Raw genomic sequence first — 12,679 nt, 5'->3', positions numbered from 1 at the left:
GTACAAATTGTCTGTGCCAACCCCCTGAGTCATCTCTCTGGCTCGAGTTTCGATCCTTTCCATTTGTTTGTTTTGGGGCCACATCCAGTGATGCTCAGGAGTCACTACCGGGTCTGCACTCAGGAATTACTCTTGATGGTGCTCAGGGGACCATATGGATGGATGCCTGGGATGAGAAAACCCATGTCAGCCATACTCAAGGCAAGCGCCTTACTCACCGTACTCTCTCTCTGACCCCATCTAATGTCCATCTTCTAAGGATGAAATTGTGGGGCCCAGAGAGATAGTACAGTGGGTAGGGCGCTTGCCTTCCACACAGCCTGCACTGGTTGGATCCCCAACACTGTATATGGTCTCCTGAGCCCGTACGATCTCTGAGCACAGTGCCAGGAGTAAATCCTGAGCACTGCTGGATCTGGACCCAACACAAAAAGCAAACTAAAAAAAGATGGTAATTAGTGGTTTGCTCCTGGCAGGTACATTGTTCTCACCACCCCCCCCTTTTATTTACACCTCTGAGTTAAGAATTACTTTTACACTTTAGTGGCTATAAAAATACCAAAAGAAGGAGGATATTATATGAACATTCTACAGAATGGAAATTTCCAATCCATAAATATTTACAGGGATACAGCCATGTCTATTTGTTTGTGTCTGTAACTATTTGCTCATTGCAACAAACAGAATTTTCAGAGTTCGGGCTTGCTTGCTTTTTAAGGTCTTACAGCACTGCAAAGTTTTAAGTGTTCAATTTACAACTTCACACCTCGGTATCTGAATATTCCACACCATGCCCAGCACCCAAAGTGTATTTTTCATCCCACCCACTTACCCCAATCTCCAGCCTTCTGGCTCCTATGCTGTTGTTAGAATACATCAAATGAGTCCTGTTGTTTTGTTTGTTTACTCATTTTCACACTTGTAAAGAAGACCTATGGTATTTGTCTAATGTGTTTCATTTAGCATAATCCCTTTAAAGTCTATCCCTGTTGTCACAAATGGCCAGATTACATCCTTTTTTTTTTCTTTTGTGACTGAGTAGTATTCTTTGTGTATATATACTAAATCCTCTTTACAATTTTGTTCTCAATGAACAATTAGGGTTTTCCCACATCTTGGCAATTATGAATGGTGCTGCAATAAACATTTGGATCTATGTATCCTTTTGAACTTGCATTTAATGTTATTTGAATATTTTCAGTTCTGTTTTTAGTATTCTGAGAAACCGTGGTGCTGCCTGTGGAGGCATCAGTTTACCTCCCCTCTAGCAGTGTTTAAGGGTTTCCTTTCCATACTGGCCAGCACTTACTTTCTTATTTTTTTTAAGGGTTTTTGACCATCTTTTATTCTTTTTTTTAAATTTTTTAATTTTTTAATGAATCACCATGGGGTACAATTACAGACTTGCAAACTTTCGTGCTTACATTTCAGTCATACAATGATCGAGTACCCATCCCTCCACCAGTGCCCACTCTCCACCACCAATGGTCCCAGTATCCCTCTCACCACTCCTACCCCATTCCCCCTACCCCACCCCGCCTCTGTGGCAGGGCATTCCCTTTTGCTCTCTCTCTCCTTTTGGGTGTTGTGGTTTGCAATATAGGTATTGAGTGGCCATTATATTTGGTCTATAGTCTGCTTTCAGCTCGCGTCTCCCATCCTGAGTGGGCCCTCCAAGCACCCTTTACTTGATGGTCCCTTCTCTATCTGGGCTGCCTTTTCCCCCAGTATGTGAGGCCGGCTTCCAAGCTGTGAAGCAATCCTCCTGGTACACATCTCTACTATTCTTGGGTGTTAGTCTCTCATTCTGTTACATTATATTCCACAGATGAGTGCAGTCTTCCTATGTGTGTACCTCTCTTTCTGACTCATTTCACTTAACATGATACTTTCCATGTTGATCCACTTATATGCAAAGTTCATGACTTTTCATCTTTTCTAACAGCTGCATAGTATTCCATTGTGTAGATGTACCAAAGTTTCTTTAACCAGTAATCTGTTCTCAGGCACTCAGGTTTTTTCCAGATTCTGACTATTGTCAACAATGCTGCAATGAACATAGAAGTGCAGATTTCATTTCTACTACTTTATCATTTCATTAATAGCTATTCAGTCAGTTGTGAGTTACATCTCATTGTGGTTTCCGTTTGCATTTCCCTAATATTTAATGAAGACCATCTTTTTCATGTGTTTTTAGGGAGATCCTCTGCCCATTCTTAAGTAAATTTATTTGGTTTTTGTTAGAGTTGTATGAGTTGTTTGAATAATTTGGATACTAATCCCTTGTCTGGGTTTTAGAAATACTCAGTCATTTACCTTTTATCCTAACAATGGTCTTCTTTACCTGCAAATGTTTGCTATAATCTTATTTTCTTTTGTGTGTGTGTTTTTGTTTTGTTTTTGGGTCACACCTGGCAATGCTCAGGGATTACTCCTAACTGTGCACTCAGGAATCATTCCTGGTAGTGCTTGTGGGACCATATGGGGTGCTGGGGTGTAGAGGGGGTATGTCAGAGGGGGTGTCTCACGCAATGCAAATGCCCTACCTGCTATACTATTACTTCATCCCCTATAACCTTATTTTCTTTTGATTTTGTTTCCTTTGCTGATGAAGCTGAATCCACAAGATATTACTCAGGCCAATGTAAAAGAGCATATCACCTGCATACTTGTTTATTATGGCTTACTAAATACTTGAAGCCTTCTATTCAAGTATTTTATTCATTTTGAGTTCATTTTTCTTTCTGGTGTAAAATTAATTCTTTTGCATGTGATTGTCCAGGTTTTCCAACATAATTTATTAAGGATACTTTCTTTCCCTGTTAGTGCCTATGGCTTCTTGACCATAAATTAGCTGTCCACATTTGTGTTAGTTTATTTCTGTGCTTTAAATTAGATCATTTTTAAAGAAAAAGAATTTCGAGAAACAAGAGTTAAGAATGGAAGCAGTGCATACAATCACCATCTCCCTGTATCCCCCTGACAGGCAGCATGCTGCTTCATCTGTAGTCAGCATTTTAAATACCCCTTAGTAAATGGTTAGAAAGTGTTCTTAGTTTTACTAGTAGTTGTAGGTAACCTCTTTAATCCCACTTATCAAATGCAAATAGCATTGTACTGTAATGAATTCTGAAGTGAGAGAATAAACTTAACTCTACTTGTTCTTTCGCCTTTGCCTTTGGCTGTTGTTAAAGTGATGACGGGTACATTTTCGAGTTGTTTTCCTGTTGTTATTTTGCTCTGGGGCCATCCCCGGCGGGACATAGCCTTTACGCCTGGCTCAGGTCGAGCTCGAGGTACTATATGGGCGCAGGGGATCGAACCCGGGTCAGTGGCGTACAAGACCAGAGTCTGTCCTCTATACAATAGCTCCAGCTCCCAACTTTTAGAGTTTTTAGGAATTTTTATTTTATATTATGTTGTTGTTTTATTTGGGGGCTACACCTGGTGATGGTAAGGGGTAACTCCTGGCTCTGAAGTCAGGATCACCTGAGCCAGGTGGAGCTCAGGGCCCGTATGGGACGGGGAGGGTGATCCTGGGTTGGTGAGCAGGCTTCTGTCTGCCCCCTCCCCCAAAGTCACTTTATTATGTCATCTGAGAATAGGAGAAACCCTTGCAAAGTACTATTGTGTGAACTTCTTGTTCTTAGACCACACAGTCACGCACACAGAAAGATCTAGAGTGGTCCTGGAGAAGCACCCGGAGTCCTCCCTGCTACTTTTCCCTTCTTTCCTAACAAACGCCCTCCTCTCTTTGTGCCGCTGATGGTCCACGAGTTCCTTCTCGTATATGGTGAAGAATGTATTCGAAGTGTGTGTTCCTATGTGGTTCATGCACCTGGACAGTGTGGGCCAGAGGTTTAACCTCTTTAAACTTTGTCTCCTCTATTCCTTTTAGAGATCTCCCAGTTTAAAAGAAAGAGAAATGATACAGAACACTCTCAGGGCAGGGAAGTCCAAAAGAAGTAACCTGACACTTGAATCTAAATTCAGTAGCCCTGGAATTCATGCCTTGAGAACACTGCGGGTGGGAGTCTTTTTGGGTAAAAGAATGTATTGCCACATCTCTGGGAGCAGTAAGAACAGAGTCTAGCCAGATAAGAATATGGGTTGTAAAGTTTCGTTCTAAGTGAAAATGATCGGGAGCTCTTTAAAAAGGGCAGTTTGGCATAGTCTGATACCAGCTTTAGGTCGATCACCTGCATTTGGAAAAACGAACATAAAGGAAAACTGTGTTAGAGGGGATGAGACTAATTAGAAGGACAGGAAAGGTGATTGGGGCTCCAGATGAGGTTATGACAAGAAGGTTATAGAAGAGAAGCAAGAAGTCCCATGCAGCTAAAATCAAATTGGCAAAACTTCATGTTCTTATTGGAGACTGGGTTGAATTGGACATAAAGATGCACCTGGTTTTATGAACAAGAGATAGCTGAGTTCAGTCATGAGCCTGTTGAATTAGAGACCTTTTTGGTAGTCTAAGATGCCTTGCCAATTTTTGAATGTGTGGATAACACTCAAGAGTTTAGGTTACCCATACAGATATAAAATTCTTCAGAAAACGGTTATTGTTTGAAATCTTATCTGTGACTGAGATCACTCAGGAAATTTCCTGCAAACTGAAAATGAAACAAAAACTAGATTATCTGAAAAAAGTAGCATTTGTAAAGCATAACCAAGAATTTGAGGTAGAGAAGCAAATTGAGGGTGTTACGGTAGGCAGACAATAAAGAATGATGCTATTAATCCCCATATTAGAGAGAGGTAGAAATTGAGGACTCACTGTCAGAAGGACGGTCAGATGTAATCTGTTTGGGAAAATCTTCAAATATGATCGGGTGAAGTTTATATGAAAGCATAAGGAGATGCACATTTATCTTTCATAATATAGGATATGGAAATGATTGGAAATAAAGTTTATTGTCATTGGCTCATATCACTGTTTAAATCTACCGGTCTAGTTTATAAAGCTTCTACTCAGGTATTTAGATTGATCAAAGGAAAGATAAAGAACATTTTTTTCAAGTATTAGTTTCATACATGTCCTGGCATTTTTATGGTTCTGAAAGCTCAGAGTGAAACAATTCTCATTTACTGTTTTTCCATGATTAAGGTGTATGCCACAAGACATCAGAATATTTCACTTAGGAATGGTGCTGGTTAGACAAATTGACCTTGGGAAAATAGACCACTGTCTATTTTTCCCCGCCCTCTTTATTTAGCCAACTTTACCTCATAATGGACTGGAGCGAGAGCAGAGTGGGTAGGGCATTTGCCTTGCACGAGGCTGACCCAGGTTCAATTCCTCCACCCTCTCGGAGAGCCCAGCACGCTACCAAGAGTATCCTACCCGCACGGCAGAGCCTGGCAAGCTCCCCATGGCATATTCGATATGCCAAAAACAGTAACAAGTCTCACAGTGGAGACGTTACTAGTGCCCACTCAAGCAAATCGATGAACAATGGATTGACAGTGCTACAGTGCAGCCTCATAATACTTTGAGTTCCAGAAAATAGGTATATAGGAATATAGGTAGAGAATATTTTAAGGGTGTTTTCTAAACCTAGGAGTTTATGAGCATGTGTATCACAACTTGTGATTCTAGCTTTCAGACAGTTGGTTAGAGCTGTGGTTAGTTGGGGAGGGGCGAGGGAGGGGCCCAACGGTAGAGCACTTGCCTTGCAATATGGAAAACTCAGGGTTTCATCCCCCATACTGGGTAAAAACAAAAGAAATACTGCTCTTATTTAAATTACCATTGATGAATTTAGAACTGGTATTCATTTGCATCAATTTGGGGTAGAAATAAAACATGTCTCCTTTTTTTCCCTGGTTTTAGGGGAAAGACGCACTGATGACCCCCATCCCCTTTGCTCGGCCCCAGGACTTAGGGCCTACGATTGCCATTGTGACCAAGGTCAACCAGATCCAGGATCAGCTCCTGAAGAAGCATGATATCGAGCTCTACATGCACTTGAACAGACTGGAAATTGCCCCACAGATATATGGCCTGTAAGTATTAAGGGGTGACAATAATGATAAGTGCTGCTTTCCATATGTCTGGAATTCATGGGAATAAGGACCAGCACTTGTTCTCTTTTTTCCTTTTCTCTCTGAGCTCTTCAGTGCCCGATATGCTGCAGCCTGACTGCGTCAGTGGCAGTAGCAGACCATTCAACCAAGCAGGGTCACACAGATCACATGTGCATAAAGCCCGTTTGTCACCCAAACAAGCCTATAGTCTGTCCGTGTTCTTTCCATTTGGTTGGGCGGTCATCTGTTCTGACCTACGACGTGCATTCTCAGTGTACGATACAGTTTCTCAGTGAGAGTAGCGTATGGATTGTCTTCAGCCACATGACATCTGTTAGGTGGACCAGTCACTCCTTAGAAGTGGGGTGCATGTGGATGTGTGTCTTCACTTAGTGGTTTGTAAGGCACGTAGGCAACTTAGAAAAGTACTGACCTTACTAAATATGAAATTCATTGTGTCATGCTTGAGACAACTAAAGGGTACTTCCTGTTGAAACAACAGACCGTTTAGATCGAGCGATAGCACAGCGGTAGGGTGTTCGCCTTTCATGCAGCCAACCGTGTTCGATTCCTCCTCCCCTCTCAGAGAGCATGGCAAGCTACCGAGAGTATTGCGCCCACAGGGCAGAGCCTGGCAAGCTACCCGTGGCGTATTGGATGTGCCAAAAACAGTAACAATAAGTCTCACAGTGAGAGACGTTACTGGTGCCCGCTCGAACAAATCGATGCGCAACGGGATGACAGTGACAGTGACTTAACATTTTATCTGTTGGTACTTACTACTCTGGATCTCATCTCTACCATTCCAGTTAGAACATGGAAATCTGAGAAGACAGCATTAAGTTGTAAATAGAGTAGCTGCTGGACGAATCAAAATTAATATTTGAACTTGGTGGGGGGGGAGTGTTATTTGGACCACACCTCATAGTGCTCCATGGCTCCTGGCTGTGCTTGGGGGACCACGTAGTGCCAGGTATTAAACCTGGCTCTCCTGTGTGCAAGGCATGTGCTCAGCCTGTTGAATTCTCTCTCCAACCCTATTTTCTGAATGATAAAAGAATCTCAGATATTGTTCATTTTGAAACCAGTACAGAGGTCATTTGATCTAGTCCACCCTCCAAAAAATATATATATATATATATCAATGAGGTGTTTTTTTAAAAAAATTTGTTCTCATGTTACACAGTCTTTCACTAATAATAACTCTCAGCTGTCTTTCTTCTCTGGAAGCTCTGAACTGTGATTGAAGACATCTGCTTTCCTGTTTTCATGATGCTTGTTTTCATTCCTGTGAGTTAAACTCTCTCCTTGAGAATAGCTCCGCCATTCCCCCTGAAAATGAGAACATTTTGGGGAACATGGGAGGTGGACAGCCTGTCTGTGATTAATGAATTGCCAAATAAGTTCGTAAGTTGAGTTAATATGTTTGCAAATTTTTCTCAAACAGCAAGTGGCAAGGTCAATTACATTCTGTATTCCTCTTTACGATGCACTCAGAGAATTGATTTATTTAAATATCAAAACTCCCTTTGCATCCTCAAATATTGTCTGCTCAAGTCTACAAATTGGTCTTAAATTTTAAGGAAGGAAATTGATGTTGTACATGTTTCTCTTGTCTTTAAAACGCTTGTTGTTCATTACTGCTTTGCCTGAGTTGGTGCTTCACGTCGCATCCGGGGTGGCATAAGCTCGCATACAGTAATTTATAACTGTGGGCTTCCAGTTTCCCTTTCAGACATTAGTTTCCATCAGCTTTCTCTTCATCATAATGATTCATAGAGCTTTTTTGACATCCAGCTAGCACCTTCCCAATAAAAGCCCATGATCCGTGGCATAATTACTCTTAGTCTTTTCAACTTTATTTTTCAGCAGTGCTAACAGTACCAGGGCTTACAGTAGCTACAGCTGATTCATTTATCCTGTTATTTTTATATAGAATCTTATGCTTTGATATTAATATGCATATATTAATCTTTGAAGAAGCTACTTGTTCTCTACAGACTCTACAGATTGAGCTGTACGGCATTTTGTAATTACAGGGATTTTGCTTATTCACTCACTTAATAAATTTGATTTCAGTACTTCCATTTGTTAAGCACTCGAAATGCCAAGGTGGTTGAATTTTCCTTTTTCCTTCTAACCTGTACTACTCATCTTTGTATTACCCACTGATGACTGCTAGAATCTCTGGGACCAAAAACTAATCTGAGTATAATATAAATATGCAATTAGAAACATAGATTTTGAAATGAAACAACCATATTTACAAACCTTTAGCCTTATTTTCTTTGTGAAGTAAATATTTAAAATGGTGTTACCTACTTCATAGGGTGCCTATGGAAACCAAATTACAACATGCAAAAACTATAGAGATCATTATGGAAAATAAAAATTACTCTGTATCAGGAAGATTTACTCAGAAACAGTAAAAATTTCTCTTTATCAGGATGACATCAGAATTTATTATATCATCTAAAATATGTTTTTGATAAAATTTTTTATTTTCAAACAAAATAATTATATATTGTCACTGTCATCCCATTGTTCATCGATTTGCTCAAGCGGGCACCAGTAATGTCTCCATTGTGAGACTTATTGTTACTGTTTTTGGCATATCAAATACGCCACAGGTAGCTTCCCAGGCTCTGCTGTGCAGGCGAGATACTCACGGTAGCTTGCCGGGCTCTCCGAGAGGGGCAGAGGTAACCCAGGTCGGCTGCATGCAAAGCGAACACCCTACCCGCTGCGCTATATGTCCTAAAGAAAAGTAAAATTAACATGATCAAAATGTCTGCAAGATTGTACAAATAGAAAATGTTATCAACCAATTTATTTTTGAAGTTCAGTTTTCAAAATTTAATCAATCTTGAGCAGTTGCAAGGCACATTAAAATTACTTTAAATGTTTCCTAATATGAATATAATTATCATTAAGAAAAATATTCTCCTGTTACTCTGTTTTTAAAGTATGAAGAGTGTATATATGGAAGTACCCTAATGTGGCAGATATACCAGCATATAATCTTGTTTGTTGCATTTTGTTATTAAAATTACTCAGCAAAATTAGAATTAATGATTAGTGTAAAATATTAATTGCACTAACATTGGTTAATCATTTCAAATTAGCTTATCCTAATTTTAAATAGATTGATGTTTATCTTGAAATATGGGAACAAATACCCATGAAATCTTGACTGTTACATAACAGCTCGCTTATTAATATAGATACTTTATGTGTTAGTGCATTCTCCTCTGGATAAATGCAGTTAGAGTTTCTGTTAAGAAATGGCATAACAACTTATTGTTTAGGTTAAGCACGTTAATTTTCAATTAAATCTTCAATACTGGTAAACAATACTATAAAATTATATTTTCTAAAAATAATTGACAGGTTTGAATTAACCAAAAAATTACTCACAGTGCCTCAGAGTAAAGCTTCCTTTCCTATAATCCAGATGAAAAGCATCGTGAATTATATCTTATTTGCCAGTTATTGATGAAGGATACACTTTTATAGACCTTACTATAGCATTATCACGTATGGGTTATTTTTATATGATTTTTATTAATGTTACTGTTTCTATGCTTAACCCTGAGTCATAACAGATACAAATATAAAGATCCTTTACTGTTACATAATACTCTGATACTATCTTCTTATAAAGACACTAAAATTTTGAGTTTAAGAATAAAAATATTTCACTAATCTAGAGTAGCTGTGTTTTATTATGCCCATTAAATATATTGAATATGTTTCACCTTAAACTTTGATATAAATAGAGTACATAATAAGCATCTGTGGGATATGCAGTTAATGTCACTTTTGAGGAAAGACCATCACACTCGGGCTTTGGCATTCCTAAGTGATGAGCTCTTTATCACACCCATGGGATAAATTCTTTATCTCCCAAATGCTTATTATATATCTTCTATCGCCCTCATTTCCTATTTTGTAAGTTAGTTGTTGCTTTGCTATAGTGGTTTACAGTAGATTAATTAGAAGGATTTGGTTTAATAATAAAAAAATCTGCTAAATTATCAGTATATGTTAGCATTTTTTATCAGTATAACAAATTTCTAACATTTCTAACACTATTGCATCTGATCACTAAGCTTTTATAATTTTATAGATTTTATTATCTATATTTAGTATATAAATATTTGTTAAAAATATAATTTCCTAGCAATCAGTGTAACTTACCCACCTTGAAAATTCTTTCTCAGGACTAGGGAGATAGTGGAGGGGTTCGAGTGCATGCCTTGCATGCATGTTTCATACATTTGACCCAAGTCCTATCCTCAGCACCATGTGGTCCCCAAGCATCACCAGGTGTAGGCTTTGGAGACCCCTCGACCATTCCTTGGGGCCCAAGGAGGTCCAAGATGCTCCCAAGCATCCCCAGTGGTGGTCCCAGAGACTCTGAGTACCACAAGGCTGGCCCACTTAGTCTCATAGCAATACCTGAGCGTTCACAGGCCCCACAGAACCCTGTGGCCAGTTGAGTGAGAATCACTAGGCGTGCCCCCCAGGCCTTCCTTGAAAAATTCTCTCCTGGAGCCAGAGCAATAGTACAGCAGGTAGGGCATTTGCCTTGCACCCGGCGGACCCAGCATCCCATATGATCGCCCGAGCCCCACAAGGAATGATCCTTGGAAACAGAACCAGAAGTAAGCCCTGAGCACTGCTGGGTGTGCAAAAAAAAAAAAAAAAACTTTTCAAATTCTCTATCAACCATTTAAACAGGTAAGTTCCTGGGGTTTTTTTTGGTTTTTGGTTTTTTGATTTTTGTTTTGGGTTTTTTTTAGAAAATCACCATGAGGTACAGTTACAGACTTACGAACTTTCCTGTTTACATTTCAGTCATACAGTGGTCGAGTGCCCATCCCTCCACCAATGCCCATTCTCCACCACCAATGGTCCCAGCATCTCTCCCACCACCCCCACCGCACCATACCCCTACCCCACCCCGTTTTTGTGTCAGGGCATTCTCTTTTGCTCTCTCTCTCCTTTTGGGTGTTGGTACCAGGAGGATTACTCCACAGCTTAGAAGCTGGCCTTGCATGCTAGGGGGAAAAGGCAGCTCAGATAGAGAAGGGACCACCAAGTAAAGGGTGCTAGGAGGGCTCGTTCGGGATGGGAGATGCGGGCTGAAAGTAGACTATAGACCGAACATGATAGCCATTTTATACCTCTAAGCTCCTGTTTTAAACACATTAATGATTAAGGTTTTCTTTTCAATGAGTTATCTGTTATAATCTCAATGTTTAAAAAAAGTTGTTCCTCTTTAACATTTATTTATTTTTGCTTTTTGGGTCACACCCGGTGATGCACAGGGGTTACTCCTGGCTCTGCACTCAGCAATTACTCCTGGAGGTGCTTGGAGGACCATATGGGATGCTGGGAATCGAACCGGGGTTGGCGGCGTGCAAGGCAAACACTTTACCCACTGTGCTCCAGCCCCGCTTTTTAACATTTAAAATTTTACTTCCTAAAGGTAAAACTTCAAGACTTATATATCACTTATATATCACTCAGTAATCACCCAGCACTACTTTTGAAAAAGCTGCTTTTCTCCTTCTCTATGAAGAAGTATTTTTAAGAATTATAGGCAGTAGCAAATTAGTTGTAATAATGAATAATTATTGTTGCTATTGGGCTGGAGCGATAGCACAGTGGGCAGGGCATTTGCCTTGCTTGCGGCAGACCCGGGTTCAATTCTTCTGTCGCTCTTGGAGAGCCCAGCAAGCTACTGAGAGTATCCCGCCCGCACAGCAGAGCCTGGCAAGCTACCCGTGGCATATTCTTTTTTTTTTAATTATTTAACTTTTTTTAATTAGTGAGTCACAGTGAGGGTACAGTTACAGATTCACACATTTCATGCTTGTTTTTCCCTCATTCAGTGTTCAGGAGCCCATCCCTCCACCAGTGTCCATTCTCCACCACCAATGAACCCAGTATCCCTCCCACCCTCCAATCCCATCTCCCCCGCCCCACCCCACCTCTGTGGCAGGGCATTCCAATTTGTTCTCTGTCTCTCTCTCCTTTTGGGTGTTATGGTCTGCAATAGGGGTATTGAGTGGCCATCATGTTCGGTCACTAGTCCACTTTCAGCACGCATCTCCCTTCCCGAGCAGGATCTCCAGTCACATTTTACTTGGTGTTCGCTTCTCCACTTGGTATGACTTTCCCCCAGGCCAGCTTCCAAGCTATGGAGTCAACCTCCTGGTATTATATACTACTATTTTTGGGTATTAGTCTTTTACTCTGTTATTTTATATTCCACAGATGAGTGCAATCTTTCTATGTCTGTCCCTCTCTTTCTGACTCATTTAACTTAGCATGATACTTTCCATGTTGTTCCACTTATATGCAGAGTTCATGACTTCATCTTTTCTAACAGCTGCATAGTATTCCATTGTATAGATGTACCAAAGTTTCTTTAACCAGTCATATGTTCTTGGGCACTTGGGTTTTTTCCAGGTTCTGGCTGTAAATAGTGCCACGATGAACATATAAGTGCAGATGTCATTTCGACTATACTTTTTTGTTTCTCCAGGATATATTCCCAGAAGTGGTATTGCTGGATAAAATGAAAGCTCAATTTCTAATTTTTTGGGAAGCGTCCATATTGTTTTCCAAAGGGGCTGGA

At 40.2% G+C, this 12,679-nt stretch overlaps 1 protein-coding gene across 3 annotated transcripts in view; it reads left to right on the top strand.

Moving 5' to 3' along the window:
• Positions 1-12,679, top strand: part of TBC1D5 (TBC1 domain family member 5) — a 536,851-nt gene that overhangs the window by 331,606 nt on the left and 192,566 nt on the right. For all 3 annotated transcript variants that reach the window (XM_055135278.1, XM_055135279.1, XM_055135277.1), the window contains one exon: positions 5,837-6,009. In XM_055135278.1, coding sequence (XP_054991253.1) covers positions 5,837-6,009 — 173 coding nt within the window. The remainder of the gene's footprint in view (positions 1-5,836; positions 6,010-12,679) is intronic.

The sequence above is a fragment of the Sorex araneus genome, chromosome 4, assembly GCF_027595985.1.
Source record: "Sorex araneus isolate mSorAra2 chromosome 4, mSorAra2.pri, whole genome shotgun sequence".
Classification (NCBI taxonomy): domain Eukaryota; kingdom Metazoa; phylum Chordata; class Mammalia; order Eulipotyphla; family Soricidae; genus Sorex; species Sorex araneus.
This window is presented reverse-complemented; position numbering and strand designations above follow the sequence as displayed.